General features: G+C 46.9%; 1 protein-coding gene across 2 annotated transcripts in view; it reads left to right on the top strand.

Moving 5' to 3' along the window:
- Positions 1-7054: 7054 nt before the first annotated feature.
- SLC25A43 (solute carrier family 25 member 43) overlaps positions 7055-21992 on the top strand; it is a 40042-nt gene continuing 25104 nt past the window's right edge. For both annotated transcript variants that reach the window (XM_072817565.1, XM_072817566.1), the window contains exons 1-3: positions 7055-7344; positions 16966-17207; positions 20234-20415. In XM_072817565.1, coding sequence (XP_072673666.1) covers positions 7070-7344; positions 16966-17207; positions 20234-20415 — 699 coding nt within the window. In that variant the 5' untranslated portion in view covers positions 7055-7069. The remainder of the gene's footprint in view (positions 7345-16965; positions 17208-20233; positions 20416-21992) is intronic.

Raw genomic sequence — 21992 nt, 5'->3', positions numbered from 1 at the left:
CTCCAGAATGCCCATAGATCCTACCAGACACCAGTGGAGGTGGAAATGCTGTTAATAATGATCAGAGCTGAGAACTTAATTCTGCTTAACCCTCAAAGAAAAAGCGTGTTTTGCGCAGTGTTTCTGTACACAGAATTTTCCAAGGAATACAAGTACCATGCAAAGAGAAGGTAGGGGGCAGCCAGGGTGGCCCAGCAGTTTAGCGCCGCCTTCAGCCCAGGGTGTGATCCTGGAGACCCTGGATCGAGTCCCACGTCGGGCTCCCTGCATGGAACCTGCTTCTCCCTCTGCCTATGTCTCTGCCTCTGTCTTTCATGAATAAATAAAAATCTTTAAAAGAAAAAGAGAGCTGTTCAACATTTCAAAACCAACCCCTCCCCAAGGGCAAGGCAAATGTCAGAGAAAACACTGCACCAAATGGAAATGCTTCAGGGGAAAGTGATGGTGGACAAGAGGGTTTTTTAACTAATAAAAAGATTTTTTTTATTGGTAAAAAGACAAGAGAGGGGCAGAGCAAACAGTACTGTGGGGGAGGAAAAATGATCTCTGCCCTCCAGGATACTTCTAGCTGGACTAAGAATTGAATGGACAATGAGGCACAGTGACAGGAGATCAAATTTAATTTCATACGCAAAGGGAATCCACACATACATGAGATTCCAAGGACAGTCAGGCAACATGAAGTCATCCTGAACTAAGGAGAAGGGGAAAGGGGTCTGAGACTTCAAAGGGAAGGGAAGAATGAAAAAGAGCAAAGGTTTGGTGCACAAACGTTTACTGGTCCATCTAGAAACAATGGAACACAGAGAGGACTTTGATCAAACAGGCCTTGCTAAATTCCTGTCTACCACACCTCGTGCATATTAGTGCAACGTAAGTATATCTGGTGATAGCTCCCTTCCAGGAGCAGACCCCCAGGCCAAATTCCTTCAGGCAGTTTTTTGGGGAAAGTGAAAGTTTATTCCTGAATTGTCTGGGCCTTGACTGTTTTCAGCTCAGCAGAATCTGCAATGCCAAAGTGGCACACCTTGGGGGCAGTGGGCCTTGGCCCCTACAACACAAAAGGGCACAGTCAGAAGTCAATCTCCCTGGCACCTCTGTTCCCAAGTCTCCCAGTTTCTTTTCCTACAGATAACCTGATTCACAGCTTTTTTGGATATCTCTCCAGAGGAATTTTATCACTTTTGCTTAAAAGGAGGGAAGGAAGGAAAGAGGGAAGGAAGGTAGGAAGGAGGGAAGGAAAGATTCAATAGTAAAAATTCAACTGATGGGATGCCTGGGTGGCTCAGCGGTTGAGCATCTGCCTTCGACTCAGGGCGTGATCCCACGGTCCTGGGATCAAGTCCCATACTGGGCTCCCCGTGGGGAGCCTGTTTCTCCCTCTGCCTATGTCTCTGCCTCTCTCTATGTGTCTCTCATGAATAAATTAATTAAATAATTTTTAAAAATTCAACTGAATAAATTTATTTTTTAAGATTATATTTATTTATTTGAGAGAGAGAGCACACAAGCAGTGGGGAGGGGTAGATGGAGAAGCAGACTCCTCACCCAGCAGGGAGCCTGATATGGAACTTGATCCCAGGACCTTGAGACCATGACCTGAGCAAAAAGCAGAGGTTTAACCCAGGTGTCCTCAACTGAGTTAACTTAAAGGCCAAATTGGCTTTATCCAGCGATTTGTGAATTGGGCAGTATCCCATCTAGCAAACAGTAAGGAGCTCCCCTGAGCAGCCAAAAAGAAAAGTTTTCTTCAAGATGGGGGTCGGGCAGGGTGGTATTATTAGCAAAGAATGCATTGTTTTAAGCAAGGTGGCCCTCCTAAGGGGCATGGAAGGCTCCATCAGCCGATTACCCACTAATGCTGACCAGAAAAATTCCAGGCTGTCTGGTTAAAGATCACATTTCTGGGAGAAGCTGGGAAGCTGCAGTTAGATTAGATACTAAGTTCTGGTGAGGTTTAGCATTAAGTAACTCCATTTTTTTTAACCTTTTTTTTTAATTTTTATTTATTTATGATAGAGAGAGAGAGAGAGAGAGAGAGAGAGAGAGGCAAAGACACAGGCAGAGGGAGAAGCAGGCTCCATGCACCGGGAACCCGATGTGGGATTCGATCCGGGGTCTCCAGGATCGCGCCCTGGGCCAAAGGCAGGCGCCAAACCGCTGCGCCACCCAGGGATCCCAAGTAACTCCATTTTTAACATAAGGAAGGAACAAAGGGAGGGAGGGGAAAAACCCATGTAAACGAATATTTGAGCATTAAAAAAATGCAAGGAAGGATGCACACGTGTGCACCAAGCTCTTACCACTGGTTTCCTCAGAGCATATGCAAGGGGACTTAACCCTCTTTAATACGCTTCTGTACTGTGTATGGTAGGTATATACTACTTTTATAATTTGCAAAATTCCATAAGGCTAAAGAATAAAAGATAAATTAAGAGAGTAGGAATCAGCCAACATTGGTATGATTATAGCAAGATAAACTATAATCTGAGAAACATCAGCAAGTCAAACTGAGGTAATATAGTGATAAAAAAAGAAAAACAAGTGCAAATTGGTGTCACTGGCCCCCTATGACAGCATGCCAACATTTAACTACAGTTTCCACCTGTAATTAATAGTCAGTCTGAAACGTGCTGATCAGCACTAGTAATCTGCATGATAAACACCCCACCATTCCCTTCCCCTAAAAAAGAAAATGTCTTGGCCTACAATGATCCTTTCTTTTGCTAATAACTTCTTGCCCTACCACCCTCCTGCCCAGAACAACCTTTTATTTTGTATAGTTCCTCTGAGCATCTCTACTTGCCACAGTGAATGCTGCTCCATTCAAGAATCACTTAAGAAAGCCAAAGAGATCTCCAGGGGCATCTGGGTAGCTCAGTAGGCTAAGCATCCAACTCCTGATTTCGGTTCACGTCATGATCTCAGGGTCTTGAGATCAAGCCACACATTGGGCATGGAGTGCTTAAGATTCTCTCTCTCTGCTGCTCATACCCTTGTGCAGGTTCTCTCTCTCAAAAAAAAAAAAAGGAATGAAAGAAAGCCGATTAGATTTTCAAAATTATTCGGTTGAATTTTTTTTCACAGTACAATGGAGAAAAGATATCATATAGAAGAGAAAGCAAAAAATGACAGTTGTTGAATTTAAAACTCTTAGCATCTCCCAGGGCCTGACCAGGGTGACAGGAGGCTGCCTATTGCCTTTCATCAGCCAGCCACCTTTCTCCTTATGTTAAATGACTGTTTTACTAACTGCCCCCTTTTTAAATGTTTATTTTAAAGTAATCTCTACACCCAACATGGGGCTGGAACTTACAACCCCAAGATCAGGAGTCGCATGCTGTACCGACTAAGCCTGCCAGGTGCCCCCTGCCTCACTTTTTAAAAGCAATTATACATTTATTCTCACATCAGCTGCCTTTTCCAAAGTTGTGGGTCCTTAACCAGTTGTGTGTCTTCACAGACTTTTCACCAAATGTGCAAAAGCAGCAGTAAGGTTAGCCTGAGTCTACAAGGCACAGTCCAAATACGGGACACAGTCAGGAATTGATTTATGTTTAAGATCAATATACATAATGCTCCCAATGGTTAGTAAATGAATGCGGCTCTGGTTGAGTAAAATATTAACGCACCTCATTCTGTTAGTGTTCTATCACGAAAAGATAGAAGGTGACAAATATACACCTTGCTATTACTCGTTTTACCATTCAACGTACCTGTAGTGAAAAAAATATGTACATTTTTACCTTCTAGGTTAAAATAAACCATCAGTGGGGCACCTCGGTGGCTCATTTGGTTTAGCGTCCACTTTGGGCTCATGTCATGATCCCAGGGTCCTGGGATCGAGCCCTGTGTTGGGCTCCCAGCTCAGCTGGAAGCCTACTTCTCCCTCTCCCTCTGCCCCTCCCCCTCCACTCATGCCCTGTCTGGCTTTCTCTCACTCAAATAAATAAATAAAATCTTTTTTAAAAATATTTAAAAAAAAAACAAACCATCAGCTCAGGATTTCTCCTGGCCCACAGCTATGAAACAGAAAAGCAGTTTTTCTTGCCTCTGGCTCATCTGAGCATCTCATTCCTGCCAAGGACACAAAAAATGGCAGTGTAAAGAAAAGCATGTCCGTCCCCTGTCGCCAGGACGGGTACAGCTGACACCCTCACACAAGCTGCCTCAAGACAAAACAAAAACCACTGGGTTGAGCCAATCTTCATACAATGGAGTTATCGCATCAACTGTGCCATTCTCAGGGCAGAGCACCCTGAAAGAACTTGAGGGACAAAGCGCCACTTGAAAGTTTCCTTAATGTTGTCCCCCCACGTTAGGTTCAAGGCCTCTCTCTTCAAGTCCTCGGTCATAATCCTCCTTTCTCTGGCCTCCCTCGGCCGTGAGGTTAGCTGATGGTAAGACAGGAGAAGTCACAAAATAAGAAAAGTGTTCTGGGGCGCCTGAGTGGCTCAGTGGTTGAGCGTCTGCCTTCAGCTCAGGTCGTGATCCCAGGGTCCTGGGATCCCTGTAGGGAGCCTGCTTCTCCCTCTACCTATGTCTCTGCCTCTGTCTCTCTGCATCTCTCATGAATAAGTAAATAAAATCTTTTTTTACAAAAAGCTTATAGAACTATTTGAGTTTTTAGAACTACATACATGTATAAATAAGTTTGATAAAAAGACAAAAAAGATAATCAGAGGCACATTAAAGCCCCTTTTAGAAAAGGCTTCTTGAATACTTTCCTCCATCCTCCCAACTCAGGTTGGGGTCCCTCTTCTGTGCTCCCCACAACATCCTGTGCTCAATTCCATCAGAGCATTTAGCATACTATACTAGGGGCACCCCTGGGTGGCTCAGTGGTTGAGTGTCTGCCTTTAGCTCAGGTCGTGATCCCAAGGTCCTGGGATTGAGTCCTGCATCGGGCTCCCCCCAGGGATCCTGCCTGCTTCTCCCTCTGCTTATGGCTCTACCTCTCTCTGTGTGTCTCTTATGAACAAATAAATAAAATCTTAAAGAGAGAGAGAGAGAGAGAGAGAGAGAGCGTTCTCCAGTCTCTGAGAGCAGAGCAAGGCTTTGTGAGCAGAGCAAGCCCTCTCAATCAAGGCCCTATGATGCCTTTTAGAAAAGGCTCCTTTATCGTCCCACCTGTTAGTAAATTGTGGGAAATAACTATACAAGTGTGAAAGCAACTGTGTACCTGAATGTTTTATCCTCACAGATTGCCAACCGACCCTTTCCTTTGCATTGTTATTATGAACATGGCTTTACAAAAAGAGACAGGGAGACACTTGGAAGTCTTCTTGAACTTGGCATAAATCTTCTTGGATTCTGGCCAAATTCCTTTCAGCCCTTCTGTGCCTCCATTGTCCTCTCAGGCTAACAGAGCCACTGAAGATGTCCCTACTTGAGTTATACTCTGCAGTCACAATGGATGCGTAGTTGTTAGTTGGCACAAAATTGACCTAGATTTGAATCCTGGATGCCCCTAGCAGCTACGAGCTAGAGAGCTTGGAGCTAGAGTAGGTCAAGCTCGCTGTTTTGGTTTCCTCTTCTGCAAAATAGTAGCTAATCATAGCTAACACGTACACGTCATGCTGTAGGCACCAAGGGCAGGCGGTTCCAAGATGGGCCACTCTGGCAATGTGGACTGTATTGAGCTGAGGCAATCACAACCACAGGAGCTCAGGAGAAACTTTTGCCCCTCCCTTAACTATACAAAAGAGTCTAAATTCGGGGTCTTTTCCAGGATAAAGGTTATTACCAGAGATAAATCTTATCTGAGTGACACATCTGTCTGGCAGGGCAAACATCTCATTGCCAAGTATCTGCTCTTCTTTTTAAGATTTTATTCATTAATTTGACAGAGAAAGAGACAGAGAGTGAGGGAGCACACGCAGGGGGAGGAGCAGGCAGAGGGAGAGGGAGAAGCAGGCCCCTGTGGAGCACGGACCCCATGCAGGGTTCCATCCCAGGACCAGGGGAGCATGACCTGAGCCAAAGGCAGCCATTCAACCCACTGAGCCACCCAGGTGCCCCCAAAATCTTCTCTTCTTATTGTCCTGTGAAGTGCATTCCCCTGTGAAGTCCCAGACCCCTACCCCCTTTCTCCTTAGTCCAGGATTACATATATACCTTGTCTTGCCCGACCGTCTTTGGAATTTCCACGCCTGTGGTTTTCTCCTGTTAATCTGTCTCATGTCAATTTGATACTTAATCAGTGTAGAAGGACACGGAAGGGAACTGCAAATTCTTGCTGCCCAAGGGTGCTTCCCTGTGTCATTGCTCATTTAATCCCTACAACCACCCCCTGGAGGAAGAAACTATAGATGAGGGACTGAGGCGGAGAGAGAGGTTGGAGTGACCTCCCTAGGGTCACACAGCTGGTGAGCTGCAGAGCCAAGATGCTAAGGCAGGTTCCAGAGTCCAGGCCACACCTCCAGCCTCTCCAAACGAGGGCAGTAAATGAGGACATACCTATTAAGGGCTCCTTTGAGGATTAAATGAGATAATGCACAGGAAGCTCGACGTTTTGACAAGTGTGATAGGGAGCAGGCCTGTATGACAGGTTTCTTTTCCCCTCTGCACTGCGCAACTGGCACGGCCTCTTCTTGGGGCAGAATATAAGAGGTCGGAGGGAGGAGGGAGGAGGGGCCCCGCCCGGCCGGGGAAGGAAGAGGGCGAGGTGGAATGTGGAAAGGGAGAAGGGAGAAGGGGGGGTAAACAAGAGCGGGGGGGGGGGGGGGGGGCGCTAAAGACTTAGGGAGCCGGCGGGGCCGGAGAGTGAGGCGCCTCTCGATCGCAACAGAATCCCGCCGGCTGAGGAGCACGGTGGGTGCGGTGGGTGCGGTGGGTGCGGAGCCTCGGCCTCGCCACCCCCACCCCTACCCCCAGCCCCAGCCCGAGGCCGCGCGGGCAGGCGTGGACCCGGCTTCCCGTCCGGGCCACGGCCCGCCCCACGCCGGGCGGGGCCCGGATCTGCGGCCTCCGCGGGAGCCGGAGTCGGCCAGGAGCTCGCTGGGAGCTCGCGGGAGCCGCAGCCCCAGCCACGCGGACCCCCGGGGCCGGGCCGGGCGGCCGCGGGGCGATGGCGACGTGGCGGCGGGACGGCCGGCTGACGGGCGGCCAGCGGCTGCTGTGCGCGGGCGCGGCGGGGACGCTCAGCCTCACGGTCACCGCGCCGCTCGAGCTCGCCACCGTGCTGGCCCAGGTCGGCGGCGCGCGGGGCCCGGCCCGGGGACCGTGGGCCGCGGGGCTCCGGGCGTGGCGCGCCGAGGGGCCCCGCGCCCTGTGGAAGGGGAACGCGGTGGCCTGCCTGCGCCTCTTCCCCTGCAGCGCCGTGCAGCTCGCCGCCTACCGCAAGTAAGAGCCGAGCGGCGGCCGGGGCGGGAGGTGGGGGCCGCTCGAGCTTGGGGCCCCAAGGCGTGCGCGAGCCCCCTCCGAGCAGTGGGGCCGGGAGGCGGCACCTGCGCAGGCACCGGGGTGCACTTCGGAGCTCCCCGCCCCGCCCGGTGCGGTTTTGTGGGACGCAGCCCCGGCCCAGAGACGCTCACCAGAGTTGCACGGGCGAGGAGGTAGAATGGCGCAAAAGGAGATCCGAGGGGAAGGAGTGAGAGATGGCTCCTGACCATTCCCACCGTCCACTAACTTGGAAGCTTTGCCTTGGCTGACTTAGGAGAGACAGACCCCTTGGAAGGTCTCTGTGTGCGGTTATACCTTTGTGAGCAAACCCCCAGAAAGTGCTTGGTGGGGGGAGGGGGCCCAACCATTGCCGCAGAAGGCCACAGGTTTCTGCCCAACCACCCCCGCCTCCCACCAATGAAGCTTTGCCTTTAGGGCCCAACTGGAGGCTGCAAGCAGGTCCCTCAACTTAGCCTCACCCTACCCTCTACCCACTGGCCTCATTCTTTGTGCTGCTTTCACCTTCTCTCAACCCAGCTGCTCCTTTGGAAACTATCTAAACATGCAAATGCCAGCTGAGTCTTCAAAGATTCCTCAGAGCTCAGAGATATTTGCATTTTAACTGAAAACAAGCATAAAAGAATGAACCGGTACTGATGGAACTTCAGGAAGAGTGAAGTTTCTGTGCTTGGGGGGATGGTCCGTGGGCACAGTGCCAACTCTGAAGACTGGCCTTGGCTTTGAATTAGACAGAGTCTAATTCACAGTCTTCACCACCTAATTCAAGCCTTGGAGATTAACAGTTAGGATTTTCACCTTTGGTGCTGGAAGGTTCCCCCATCTGACAAACCAGGAATCCTCCTCCTCACTGAGCCCTCAAGGCCAGCACAAATTACCCAGGCTTGGGAGAAGTTCTCTTCTCTTCCCGTGGAGAAGAAAGGTGGTGAGATCCTGGGGCATTTGCCTCAAGGCTCTCTTTCCTCCTCAGCCACATCTGGCCTGATGTCTGTAAACAGTTCTCCCCTCTTCCCCCTATTCTCCACAAAGTATTACGAAAATCTTCCTTTGGAATGTATACCAAGTAGGATTAGGAGGCAGAACTTTACTGGCCAGTTTAAGTACACGGCTGTTCTGGTAATCACTGTCTGGGAGGAAGAGCTTTCCCTCTGTCCAAGGTTCTTCTAGCCTAAGAATTAAATTGCCACGAGACAGATTAACAGGAGAAAATCAAACAATTTCCTACATGTGGGGGATATGCACACGCGCACGCACAAGATTCCAAAGATGGCAAAATGAGGTCTCTGTGTCATTCTGAATTGAGGAGGAGGAGGTGGGGTCTGGGACTTCAAAGGGAAGGAATGCAACCCACAGTGGGATGAAAAGGAGTCAATGTTTGGTAAACAAGTGTTTGCTGGGCCACTCAAAACCGAGAGGACCTAGAGCGGAATTTTAACAGACTTTGCTAAATCCCTGTGGGTCTACCACCCCTAGTTCGCGTGTTGTTTATGATCACTCTCTTCCTGGAGCAGATCCTGTATCTTCATGCTTTTTAGGCAATTGATGGGGAGGTCAGAATTTCTGCCTGAGTCTTGGGCCTTGATTGTTTTCAGCTCAAAATAATCTACATACCATTGTTGCCTACCTTGGGGAGGCCTGCCTTTGGCCCCAATACCACTTAGTATATATACATCATTGGATTTTTTTAACAGCCTCATTGAGATATCTTCGACATATAAAAAGTGTATATATTTAAGGTGTACGACTTGATATTTTGATATGCATATTCATGGTGAAATGATCACCACAATCAAGCTAATCAATATAGCCATCACCTCTACATACTTACCCTTGTGTGTGTATGCGCGCGTGCACATGCACAGACACAGGTGTGTACATCATTGGATTTCTACAACTCCTGCCCTGTAAGGTTCATTGGATGGGAAGTATCATGCCCATTTTACAGATGCAGAATTGGGCCCAGACCAGCCACACCACTCCTCAGGGATGGGGCTTAAGGCCCCATCACCTGACCTTCTGCCTCCAAATCCATTACTCTACTACATCTTGCTGCCTTTCTCTCACATTCATTCGACATTAACATAGCCAGACTTCATTAAGTACCCCCTGCAGGCATGACACTGGGGACAATGCAGGGATGGAAGGGGCATGGTCCTTGTGCCCCAGGGCTTATAGAGGAATAGAAGACAACAGCATGTGGCCAAAGTGCTACAGAAATTCACACTTCTGAGGCCCCTGGCTGGCTCAGTAGGTAGAGCATGCGACTCTCCATCTTGGACTTGTGAGTTCGAGCCCCACATTGGGTGTAGAGCTCACTTAAAAATAGTCTTTAGCTTTCTGTGCCAACAGCACTGTCGCAAACATGGTGAACATTCCTAAAACCCACCGGACTCGCTGCAAGAAGTATGGCAAGCACCGACCCCACAAAGGGCACAGTACAAGGCAGAGATTCTCTTTATGTCCAGGGAAAGCAGCATTATGACAGGAAGCAGGGTGGCCATGGTGGGTCGACTAAGCCAATTTTCTGGAAAAAAAAGCTAAAATTACAAAGAAGATTGTGCTGAGTCTTGAATGTGTTGAGCCCAACTGCAGATCTTAAGAGAATGCTGGCTATTAAGAGATACAAGCATTTAGAGCTGGGAGGAGATAAGAAAAGAAAGGGCCAAGTGATCCAGTTCTAAGCTTCACATTTTGTTATCAAGACAATAAAACCTTGAGGTTATGTTCACTTCATTTGGTTGCAGTTGGTCTTTTAAGAGGGAAATAAACTAGTGGCATCAATAAAATTCTCCTTGTGGGGCATTTTATACTTGGAAAAAAATAAAATATTTTTAAAAACAACAAGAAATTCACACTTCTGATGAGGAGGAGAAGAGGTGAGGACTTCACAGAAGAAAAAAAAAACCACCTGAGTTTGGTCGCGGGGGGGGGGGGGGGGGGGATGAGTAGGAGTTTTCCGGGCATAGATTGCAGGTATTGTCATGAGCTAAGGCATGCAGCCTGACCGAAACACGAGGTGTGCCCACAGCAGCAATGGGAAGGTACAGCCAGAAAAGCAGATTGGAATGCAATCTCCGAGGGCCAGGTGAAGGAGTTTGGACTTGGTTCAGTATGGCCAAGGTTAGCTGTGGGAGATTTTTGAGGAGGTGGTAGGAGTGGGGGGTGATTAAAGCAACTCAATAGGAATTACTGTCACCTGGTAGCAGGGTAAGGCAACTAGCAGGAGGAAGACTGGGGGGGGGGGGCAGGGCCAGTTAGGAACCTGTTGTGCTGGTCCATGTGGCAGCTGAGGGCACCTGACAGAGGCTGGTGACTGGGAGAGGAAGAAAGAGTTCCTTGGCCTGAGTTTGCTAATGTTTCCTGCGAGATTATGTTCCTTCCAGAAATGAAAAGAGAGTATATCAATGAATGGCTAGGCATAGAAAGCAAAGTGGTTGATCAATCATGGTCTCTTCTTTACTGGCCATGAGTTTGCAAAAACAGCTGGCTGAGGGTAATGGTATAGCCTATGGTCAGGATTTTGAACAAAGCATAAACGTCTAGAATATTCAGGAAATAGAGTGATTGACTTGTCCCCACATAGAATTAATGGCAGCACTGGAGCTTGAAACCAGGTCTTCTGGCTTTTTAGTCCAGGGCTCTGCCCACCATTGTGATACTGACATGTCCTCTCACTTGGATTTATGATCAAAAGTCCACTCAGTAGAGTCTATTAGGAGCTAGACCCTTGCAATAAATAGTATGCAACACAGTGGATGGCTTTCAAATACATCAACCAGTAAATCCTCATCCAACTTTACTCCACAACTGCTTGTCTAGCTGTATAACATTGGCTTGGGTCCCTGCAGCTCTGGAATAGCTCATAACCAGCACCACTTTCCTATTATATAACCACTTCATGAGCTTGTGTTTGGCTGCTAAGCTGTGTTAGGCTGAAGTGTTGGCAGTTCTAAGTGCATATACCCAAGGCACGCGTGATACCCTGTGCCTCAAAGGAAGGGGTTACTGCTGTTCATCAGCTTATCCAGTCTCTCTGGGAAAAGCTTCTGTGCTAGTAGGGGAGAGGGTGCTGGGGAGAAGAGCAGAAAGGGGAACACTGCTGCCCCAGCCAATAAGACAAGAGCTTAAGACATGGGGCCCAGGAGGATGTCACTGATGGCCTATCAGGGTTGCTTGCCTTGACTCTGCAATTCTAAGGGGAAGGGTTGGTAGTCCTTGTCTCTATCAGATAAGAGTCAAGAAGAAAGGCCTTTCTCTGGTTCTTTTGAATTTTGTATATTTAATAGTAAGACCTTACCTTATAAACCAACCTGATATAAGGTTCCGATTCCTAGTCTATCAAGTCGTGCAGTGAACCAGGGCCCTCTGTCCTCTCCCACTGCCCCTCTCCACCACTGCTTTGGGAGGACTGTTGAGCTCTGTTAGGATCTATGCTGAGTGCTAGCACTGTGTCTGGCATATTGTAGATGTCCGATAAATGGGTAATCATTCGTGCCCCAGAAGTGGCCGGGTGGGATAGAGAATAGGGCAAGGCGATGAGAATGAATTGGGTGTTTCTTTTGGCATTTTGAGGTCCCACCATCATCTAGACTGTTCCAGCTTGCTGCAGACCGCCCCTCTGGTCAAGCATGCCCCTGTCTCCCCTGCCCCTCCTCATGTTCCCCTCCAGCTCTACCGGCCAGGGGAGAGAAAAGGGAGGAAGAAGGAAGTGTGCAGTGACACAGGCCAGTGGCCCATTGGTGAATGCCTGCTTTAGTTACCTGCATCTTTCAAAGGTAGCTGGTTAACTCATGACTGTTCTGATTTTTTTTATGGCTGTTTCAATTAGTGCAGTTAACAGTAGTCAATGGTAGGTTGACAAAATGAACTTAAGACTTTCCTACAGCTTGAAGGAGATGCTTTCCTTTAAAAAAAAAAAAGATTTTTATTTGAGAGAGAACAAGCAGTGAGGAGGGGCAGAGAGAGAGAAGCAGACTCCCCACTGAGCAGGGAGCCTGACATGGGGCTCAACCCCAGGACCCCGGGATCTTAGCCTGAGCCTAAGGAAGACACTTAACCAACTGAGCCACCCAGGCGCCCAGAGATGCTTTTTTTTTAAAAAACAAGATTTTATTTATTTATTTGAGAGAGAGTAAGCAAGCAAGCACAAGGTGGGTGGGCGGGCGGTCCAGCCCCCCCCTCCCGTGCAGAGGCAGAGGGAGAAGAAGGCTCCCCCCTGAGCAGGGAGCCTAACACAGGGCTCCATACCAGAACCCTGGGATCAAGACCGGAGCAAAAGGCAGACACTTAACCAACTGAGCCACCCAGGCACCTCTAAGGAGAGGATTTTAGTCAATGAGTGTTTACTTGGGAGCAAAGAAACTGTCCTAGGACCCTTTAAATGATTTCACCTGAATACCCACTTGTCTTATTTATCACGCAGAGGGTCCTAGCTTCCTGCCAGGCTAAAGGAGGACACACCTCTTCATGGGAGATTTGAAAGCCAAAGAACTGGAGACAGTCTCATTTTTAGAAAGACACAGGACACCTGGGTGCTTTGCCTCTGGTCATGATCCCAAGATCCTGGGATGGAGCCCCATGCCCAACTCCCTGCTCAGTGGGGCCCAGCCTGCTTCTCTTTCTGCCTCTGCCCTTCTACCCCACTTGTGCTTGCTCTCTCTCAAATACATAAAATCTTGGAAAAAATAAACAAAAAGATGCTTGTCTTCTAGCCTAGCCCTGATCACTTTCCTTTTAGTCACACCCCTTGCTATTCCTCTCCCTCTCCCCTACCCCATTCTCTGGTAGAAAATATTGTTTTTCCTGGTTTCCAAGCCCTTCTTGTTTTTGTCCTCGTAGGCAAGGAGTAAAATTCCTTTGCTTCCTGGGCAGGGAATGTGTACCATGTAAAAGTACCCTTATAACAATTTCTGCCAAGGTAGGTCCTCATGACTGGGGACGCGCTGCTTCCAAAAAAAGGGGACTGTAACAGAGTGGCTTTCTGGCTTGCGTTTGGAAAAATCCACACAAAGCCAATTCTGACCACATTACAAAACTGTAGAGAAATGCAAAGAAGAGTGCTCCTGTACCCACCATCCAGAAGAAACAGCATGGAAGACAGTATAAAAGATACTTCACGTAGTTTTTTTAATACAAGAAATAAAAGATTCTGGAGAAAGCTGAGGTCCTTATTCCCAGCCCCTTCCCCCCCAACCTTCCTGGAGGTCTATTTTACACTTTTTTAAAAAAAATATGTAGCTATAGCTGCCCACAATTAATATAATGTATGCTTTTATGGATGTGTTTCTTAATTTATATAAATGGTTGTCATACACTATAGGTCACCCTGCAATTTGCTTTTTTCACTTTATACTTTCATGATTATCCGTATGAACACATAGTCACAAGCTCATTTTAACTGTAGTATCCATTGTATGACTACTATAGTTTATCCATTCCCCTATGAATGGACTTTTAGACTTTTCACACTAACATGCAATGTTGTATATATCTTCACATGTACGTGTGCAAGGGCTTCTCTAGGATATGCACCTGGAAATGGGATTGCTAGGATGAAAGGAGGCATTCTTTCAGTTGTGCTAGATACTTCAAAGGGGCTGTACCAATTCACATTTCCAGCAGCAGTGGGTGAGCATTCCTGTCTCCACATATCTTCCCCATCATCTGATATTAACAGACTTTTTCATCTTTGCCAGTCTGCTGGGTGAGAAATGGTATCTTATTTTTATTTGTCATTTCCCAGACTAGTGGGGTGGCACATCTTCTAACTTTTAAACCAATACATTTTTTAAAGATTTTATGTATTTGAAAGACAGAACACAGGTGCCAGGATGGTGAGGGGAGGAACAGAGGGAGAGGGAGAAGCAGACTCCCTGCTGAGCAAGGAGCCCGACACAGGGCTCAATGGGACCCCGGGATTACCACCTGAGCCAAAGTCAGACGTTTAACCAACTGAGCCACCCAGGTGCCCAAACCAGTACATTTTTTAAACTTAATTATGGGGGGGAGGGGTGCAGTGGCACTTGGCTGGTACAGTCAGTAGAGCATGAGACTCTTGATCTCGGGGTTGAGTTCAAGCCCCATGTTGAACTTACTGTGGGGGGGAAAAAAAGCCTCAATTACTGAGGATGCTCAAAGTCATCATCTCAAGGGGTTTCATTTAAGTTCAACAGAACCAAAGGAGCACGTTCCAATTCAGTATTTACTAAGTGCTCCTATGCATTTATACCCCACCAGCAAGCCAGGGTTAGCAGTTATACAGATAAAGGGGGAAATGCTTAAAACGAAGCAGGAAGAATTCAGCGTAGCATAAAGAAGAGGGTTGGGCATCTCCTTATAGTTAACAAAATTCTGTAAATGTAGAACTGAACGTGCTATTCATTAATCTTTTTTTTTAATTTATTTTTTATTGGTGTTCAATTTACTAACATACAGAATAACACCCAGTGCCCGTCACCCATTCACTCCCACCCCCCGCCCTCCTCCCCTTCTACCACCCCTAGTTCATTTCCCAGAGTTAGCAGTCTTTACGTTCTGTCTCCCTTTCTGATATTTCCCACACATTTCTTCTCCCTTCCCTTATATTCCCTTTCACTATTATTTATATTCCCCAAATGAATGAGAACATATAATGTTTGTCCTTCTCCGACTGACTTACTTCACTCAGCATAATACCCTCCAGTTCCATCCACGTTGAAGCAAATGGTGGGTATTTGTCATTTCTAATAGCTGAGTAATATTCCATTGTATACATAAACCACATCTTCTTTATCCATTCATCTTTCGATGGACACCGAGGCTCCTTCCACAGTTTGGCTATCATGGCCATTGCTGCTATAAACATCGGGGTGCAGGTGTCCCGGCGTTTCATTGCATTTGTATCTTTGGGGTAAATCCCCAACAGTGCAATTGCTGGGTCGTAGGGCAGGTATATTTTTAACTGTTTGAGGAACCTCCACACAGTCTTCCAGAGTGGCTGCACCAGTTCACATTCCCACCAACAGTGTAAGAGGGTTCCCTTTTCTCCACATCCTCTCCAACATTTGTTGTTTCCTGCCTTGTTAATTTTCCCCATTCTCACTGGTGTGAGGTGGTATCTCATTGTAGTTTTGATTTGTATTTCCCTGATGGCAAGTGATGCAGAACATTTTCTCATGTGCATGTTGGCCATGTCTATGTCTTCCTCTGTGAGATTTCTGTTCATGTCTTTTGCCCATTTCATGATTGGATTGTTTGTTTCTTTGGTGTTGAGTTTAATAAGTTCTTTATAGATCTTGGAAACTAGCCCTTTATCTGATATGTCATTTGCAAATATCTTCTCCCATTCTGTAGGTTGTCTTTGAGTTTTGTTGACTGTATCCTTTGCTGTGCAAAAGCTTCTTATCTTGATGAAGTCCCAATAGTTCATTTTTGCTTTTGTTTCTTTTGCCTTCGTGGATGTATCTTGCAAGAAGTTACTATGGCCGAGTTCAAAAAGGGTGTTGCCTGTGTTCTTCTCTAGGATTTTGATGGAATCTTGTCTCACATTTAGATCTTTCATCCATTCTGAGTTTATCTTTGTGTATGGTGTAAGAGAATGGTCTAGTTTCATTCTTCTGCATGTGGATGTCCAATTTTCCCAGCACCATTTATTGAAGAGACTGTCTTTCTTCCAATGGATAGTCTTTCCTCCTTTATCGAATATTAGTTGCCCATAAAGTTCAGGGTCCACTTCTGGATTCTCTATTCTGTTCCACTGATCTATGTGTCTGTTTTTGTGCCAGTACCACACTGTCTTGATGACCACAGCTTTGTAGTACAACCTGAAATCTGGCATTGTGATGCCCCCAGATATGGTTTTCTTTTTTAAAATTCCCCTGGCTATTCGGGGTCTTTTCTGATTCCACACAAATCTTAAAATAATTTGTTCTAACTCTCTGAAGAAAGTCCATGGTATTTTGATAGGGATTGCATTAAACGTGTATATTGCCCTGGGTAACATTGACATTTTCACAATATTAATTCTGCCAATCCATGAGCATGGAATATTTTTCCATCTCTTTGTGTCTTCCTCAATTTCTTTCAGAAGTGTTCTATAGTTTTGAGGGTATAGATCCTTTACATCTTTGGTTAGGTTTATTCCTAGGTATCTTATGCTTTTGGGTGCAATTGTAAATGGGATTGACTCCTTAATTTCTCTTTCTTCAGTCTCATTGTTAGTGTATAGAAATGCCACTGACTTCTGGGCATTGATTTTGTATCCTGCCACGCTACCGAAATGCTGTATGAGTTCTAGCAATCTTGGGGTGGAGACTTTTGGGTTTTCTATGTAGAGTATCATGTCATCGGCGAAGAGGGAGAGTTTGACTTCTTCTTTGCCAATTTGAATGCCTTTAATGTCTTTTTGTTGTCTGATTGCCGAGGCTAGGACTTCCAGTACTCATTAATCTTGATACATCAATAATTTTCACTTTGTAAACCATTTCCAAATACTGGGAGGCACTGCAATAAGTAGTCATAGGGCACTCTAGCCCACCCCATAGCTGATTCTCTTGGTCTTCCCCCCTCCCTTTTATTTTCTCCCAGGTTTGTCATGCTGTTCACGGATGACCTGGGCCATATTTCCCAGTGGAGCTCCATCATGGCTGGGAGTCTTGCGGGCATGGTGTCTACCATTGTGATGTACCCCACAGACCTCATCAAAACCCGGTTGATTGTGCAGAACCTGCTGGAGCCATCTTACAGAGGGATCCTCCATGCTTTTTCTACTGTCTATCAACAGGAAGGGTTCCTAGCCCTTTATCGAGGGGTTTCCCTTACTGTTCTAGGTAAGATGGAACTTTTCACCTAAGGAAATGTTGTGTTCTTTGATAAATATGAATATTTTATACCTTGTATACCCATTTAAGTGGTTACAAACCAGTTTTTTGAGGTCAAGGTCATATGGATTCAATCCATGTAGAGCCAATTAGCTTCATTTTATTCCAAAGCCATGTACCCCACTCCTGACTTTGGCTTATCACATCCCAGGGAGGGGAGGAGTGGAGAGAGAGTGAAGGTGTCTCCAGCCCAAACTGATAGGAAGACAATCCTCCACATCCCATCTGACTGCGGGAAGGAGTCTCAGTATGCATGCATACATGTGTGAGCACAACCAGGGTAGCAACTGTGGCTTCCAGTCTCTGGAAGCCTTGCCAGGACTACACATGCACAAGTCACCCCAGTCCCTAGTTGCCAAACCCGGCAGACTCTCACCCAATATCTGATCTCTTGTAGCATTTGATGAGACTGACCACTCCTTCTTCTGGAAACTTGGCTTCTAGGACCCCCACCATCTTCTGGATGTGTCTCGCACCTCTCTGGCAGCTGTCTTATCTGGCTCATCTGATGCCGCCAGCCACTCCCTCCACGTGTCACTGTTCCCTCAGGCTCCTTCCTTAGCTTTCTTTTCACTCTCCCTACCCTCCCCAGGTGGCCTCAGCTAAGCTACTGGCTTAACCAAGCATCATTATACTCAAATAACTCCCAGCCTCAACCCTGTAGCCACGGTGACTAACATTTATTGGCGCTTGCTCTGTGCCAGCTACTGTGCTGAGCACCTTGCCTACGGTTTGTCATTTAAGCCTTAGTTTACAGACAAGGAAAGAGCTGCTTAGGGAAACTAAGGGACTTGCCCAAGATCATATAGATAGAAAGTGGAAGAACCTAGCAATGTAACCCCAGAGCCCTCTGATTTAACCACTGACTGCTACCAATTCCCAACGGCAGGATGAGTACCTGCTATTGGACACCTTCATCTGCTGCTCCCCTGGCACATCCAACTCGAGACTAAACCTGATGTCCTCGTTAGTCTCACACCTGCTCCTCCTGGGTTCCCTAATGAGTGAGACCGCCGGCCCTTCACCCTGTGGCCCAAGCTGGAAGAAACCTAGACCCGCTTCAGCTCCTCTCCTCTCTCCGCTGTGGCTTCAGTCACCAAGTACTGTCAATCTGACCTTTTCATTCTCAGTCTGTGGCCCTCCCCCATCCCCAACCCCTCTGCCCTCATCCTTCCCACAGACCTTAGGAGAGCTTCCTACCTGGTCCCAGTCCCAGGTCTCTCCTACCCCAGACCACCCTGTGCACCGCTGCTGGGGCCTGGCGACCCTTCCAAACCCACATCAGTCACTTTGCCACCCTCACTCCACTGTCCTCCATTAAAGCCCTGGCCAACTCCCGAGCTACAGGAAAAAGCCCAAATTCCTTATGGCACACCATCAGAGCCTTCAGACATGGCTCTGGCCAGCCTGTCCCACCTCATCTCCTGCCACACCTCCACCTGCACTCATGCACCAGCCAAAACAGAAAAACTTGCAGTTTCCTGGAAAGAACAATCCCTTTGCACCTGCTGTTCTCTCTGCCTGGACAGCCTGTCCACTCTCCTGATATCTGGCAAACTCCTACTCAATCCTCAAAACCCCAATGGGAAAGTTCTCTCTTCTGTGATGTCCTTCCTGATTCCCCTAGGCAAAATTAATCCCCCTGATCCTCGTGTGCCTAAAGCACTTTGTATAGCCACTGCCCACTCCCACCCCATTACGGCACATATCATCTGTCTGCCTCCTCCACTAGATGGTGAGCATCTCCAGGAATTAGCCTACTCTTCATTGTATTCCTGGCAACTGGCATAGGGCCCAGCACATCACATAAACTCCACAAATAATTTCTGAATGAAAGTAAATGGGGTGGGGGGGTACTTCACTTGTAATGTGTTTATTAAATACATACTATGTTTTCCTAAAGACAAGCAACCCCACTGATGCTAGCCCCTCTTTTTTTTTAATTTTTTTTGAACATTTTTATTTATTTATGACAGTCACAGAGAGAGAGAGAGGCAGGGACATAGGCAGAGGGAGAAGCAGGCTCCATGCACCGAGAGCCCGACGTGGGATTCGATCCCGGGTCTCCAGGATCGCGCCCTGGGCCAAAGGCAGGCGCCAAACCGCTGCGCCACCCAGGGATCCCACTAGCCCCTCTTTTAAATCTCATTATAAGAGAAATTTAGACCCGCTGTAAACTTAAGATAGCTCCCACAGTTTCTAGAAGTTTCTTGAAAGGGCCACCTACTGTACTGCTGGCTCGCCATCTTTTCCTGGGAAAGGTGAGCATGCCACGCATTGTAGGGTGGCCCCCTGGGCCCTGATACGGTCACATCATTCCCAAAAGCAAGGTCAAGTGTCCTCCCTCACCAGTACAGTCTCGCTTTCTAGTCCGCACAGAACGCTTCCTTCTCAGCCAGAAACCAGTCCCTCCCAGCCTCCAAAATCTGACAAATACCACTCGCAGACTTTTTCTTTATGGCAACGATTCTTTTTTCCCCAAAATTTTATTTTTTAGAATTTTTACCACCCAGAAAAAGGACAAGATTCAGAAATACCCACATGCCCACCATCCAGATGCTCCAGTTAACACCTTGCTTTGTCATGTATGTGTCCATCCCTCTCTGGCCATTCATCAGTCCATCATACTGATTTCTGGATAACTTCCATATAATTTGCAAATATCAATGCATTTCACCCCTCAGCTACTCAACATGTGTCTCATTACCTAGAGTTCAATATCCGTGGTTCTTTGTAACATAAACTTTACACACAGTAAAGCACACAAACTTTTGGTGAACGATTTGATGCATTTTGGCCAATAACACATCCCCTATTAAAACGGAGCACATTATTACCAGCGAAGAAAAGCTGCTTCGGGCTGCTCTGGCCGAAGTGCCTTTAATGAGCTCAGAGCCAGGCGCTTAGGTTCTCAAGCCAGGGGCACCCAAGGTGGCAGCAGCCTCTTTCTGAAGCCTTCCTTCTTCTTTTTGCAGGTGCTCTCCCCTTCTCCGCTGGCTCCCTTCTAGTTTACATAAACCTGGAGAAACTCTGGAACGGACCCCGAGGACCCCGAGATCGGTTCTCTCCCCTCCAGAACTTTGCCAATGTCTGCCTGGCCGCTGCTGTAACCCAGACACTCTCCTTTCCTTTCGACACAGTGAAGAGAAAGATGCAGGTGAGGAGTTATCTGGGGGAGCGGGAGGGGCAGGGGGGGCATCAGGTAGGAGGGGTGCCTTGGCGTGTTTGCAGGCTATAGTGATTGCAAAGAACAGTGACCTTGAGTGATGCCAGGTTTCCAGGGAGCTCATAAAGGCTACACAAATATGATGCAAACCCCACCCCCACACCTCCCAACTCCGGGGCATTTCTGCTGCTAACCTCAGGGCTGCTGGCTCCAGCCCAAGCAGCCTCCCTATTCCCATACCCGGCTTTTTTAGGTATTTGATGAAGCCTCCAGATGAGGCCCACTTTTATATCCTCTCTTCCTAAAGTGGTCTCAATGAAAGGGACTGGAAAGAACCAAAGTCAGCCAAGAACTACCGATCATAATTCAGTTGAATACAATTCTAAGTGATTGGTCCCAGCTGAGTTTGTCTGCGGTCTCTAACTTGTCCCTCTGCTGGCTCAGTTACCAGCCCACCCCCACCTCCCGCCGGCTTCTTCCCCTTGCATCTTTCTTGGTTGAGGCTTGGGTCTCACCCTCCTCCGCACTAAAAAGTCTGAAACTACCAATCTCAACCTATAAAGAAAAACTGCCTTCAGAATAATACACATCACAATGACACACCCCACCCCACCTCAGTTCTGTGCCCTAATCCATCAAAGTTCATCTGTCTGGGTTGTATTCTTTTCTTGTCCTTTTCTCCAAACAAATAAATGATGGTCACATATTGTGATTATAATGTAGGTGTAAGTTTAGCACCTGCTTAGTGCCCATCTCTTCACAAAACCTATTATTCCTAATTTTTAAAAAGATTTATTTGAAAGAGAGCATAGGGGTGGGGAAGAAGCAGGTTACCCTCTCCCCCCCACCCACCCCCACCACCACCAAGCAGAACCCTGGGATCATGACCTGAGCTGAAGGCAGAACTTTAACTGAATGAGCCACTCATGTACTCCCATTATTCCTAATTTTAAAAGTAATGTACATACCTTTAAAATGATCAATTTTATGTTATGAATGTTTCACCACATTCACTTCTTGGCCTTTTGGCTAAGATCAAGTGTAGTATGAATGTTTTACCACAATAAAAAAGTAAATGCACATAGATTATAGAAAATTTGGGACATACAGAAAAGTATAAAAAAACAATAATTACTTCTCAACCTAACACCTATGCACTACGATTAATAGTTTTTCTGCATGTTTGTGGGTGTACATAAATATATATAATACATGTATATGGGAGGTTGTTTTTTTATAAAATGTGTTCCCACCATATATAAAAATTAATATCCTTTGTTTTTCATTTATTATATAATGGATATTGCCCCAGGCCATCAAATATTGAGAATGCCTTTTTAAATTTTCACATAACATTCCACCATATGGATGTCCCATAGATTTTTTAAGATTTTATTTATTCATGAGAAAGAGAGAGGAGGGAGGGAGGGAGGGAAGCAGAAAGAGAAGCAGGCTCACCATGACCCCAGGATCATGACCTGAGCCAAAGGCAGATGCTTAACGGACTGAGCCACCCAGATGCTCCAGATAATTTTTTTTTTCAAACAATGATTTATTCTTGCAAAGTT

This window comes from Canis lupus, chromosome X (assembly GCF_048164855.1).
Source record: "Canis lupus baileyi chromosome X, mCanLup2.hap1, whole genome shotgun sequence".
NCBI lineage: Eukaryota > Metazoa > Chordata > Mammalia > Carnivora > Canidae > Canis > Canis lupus.
The sequence above is the reverse complement of the archived record's forward strand: the minus strand, read 5'-3'. Positions and strand labels throughout refer to the sequence as shown.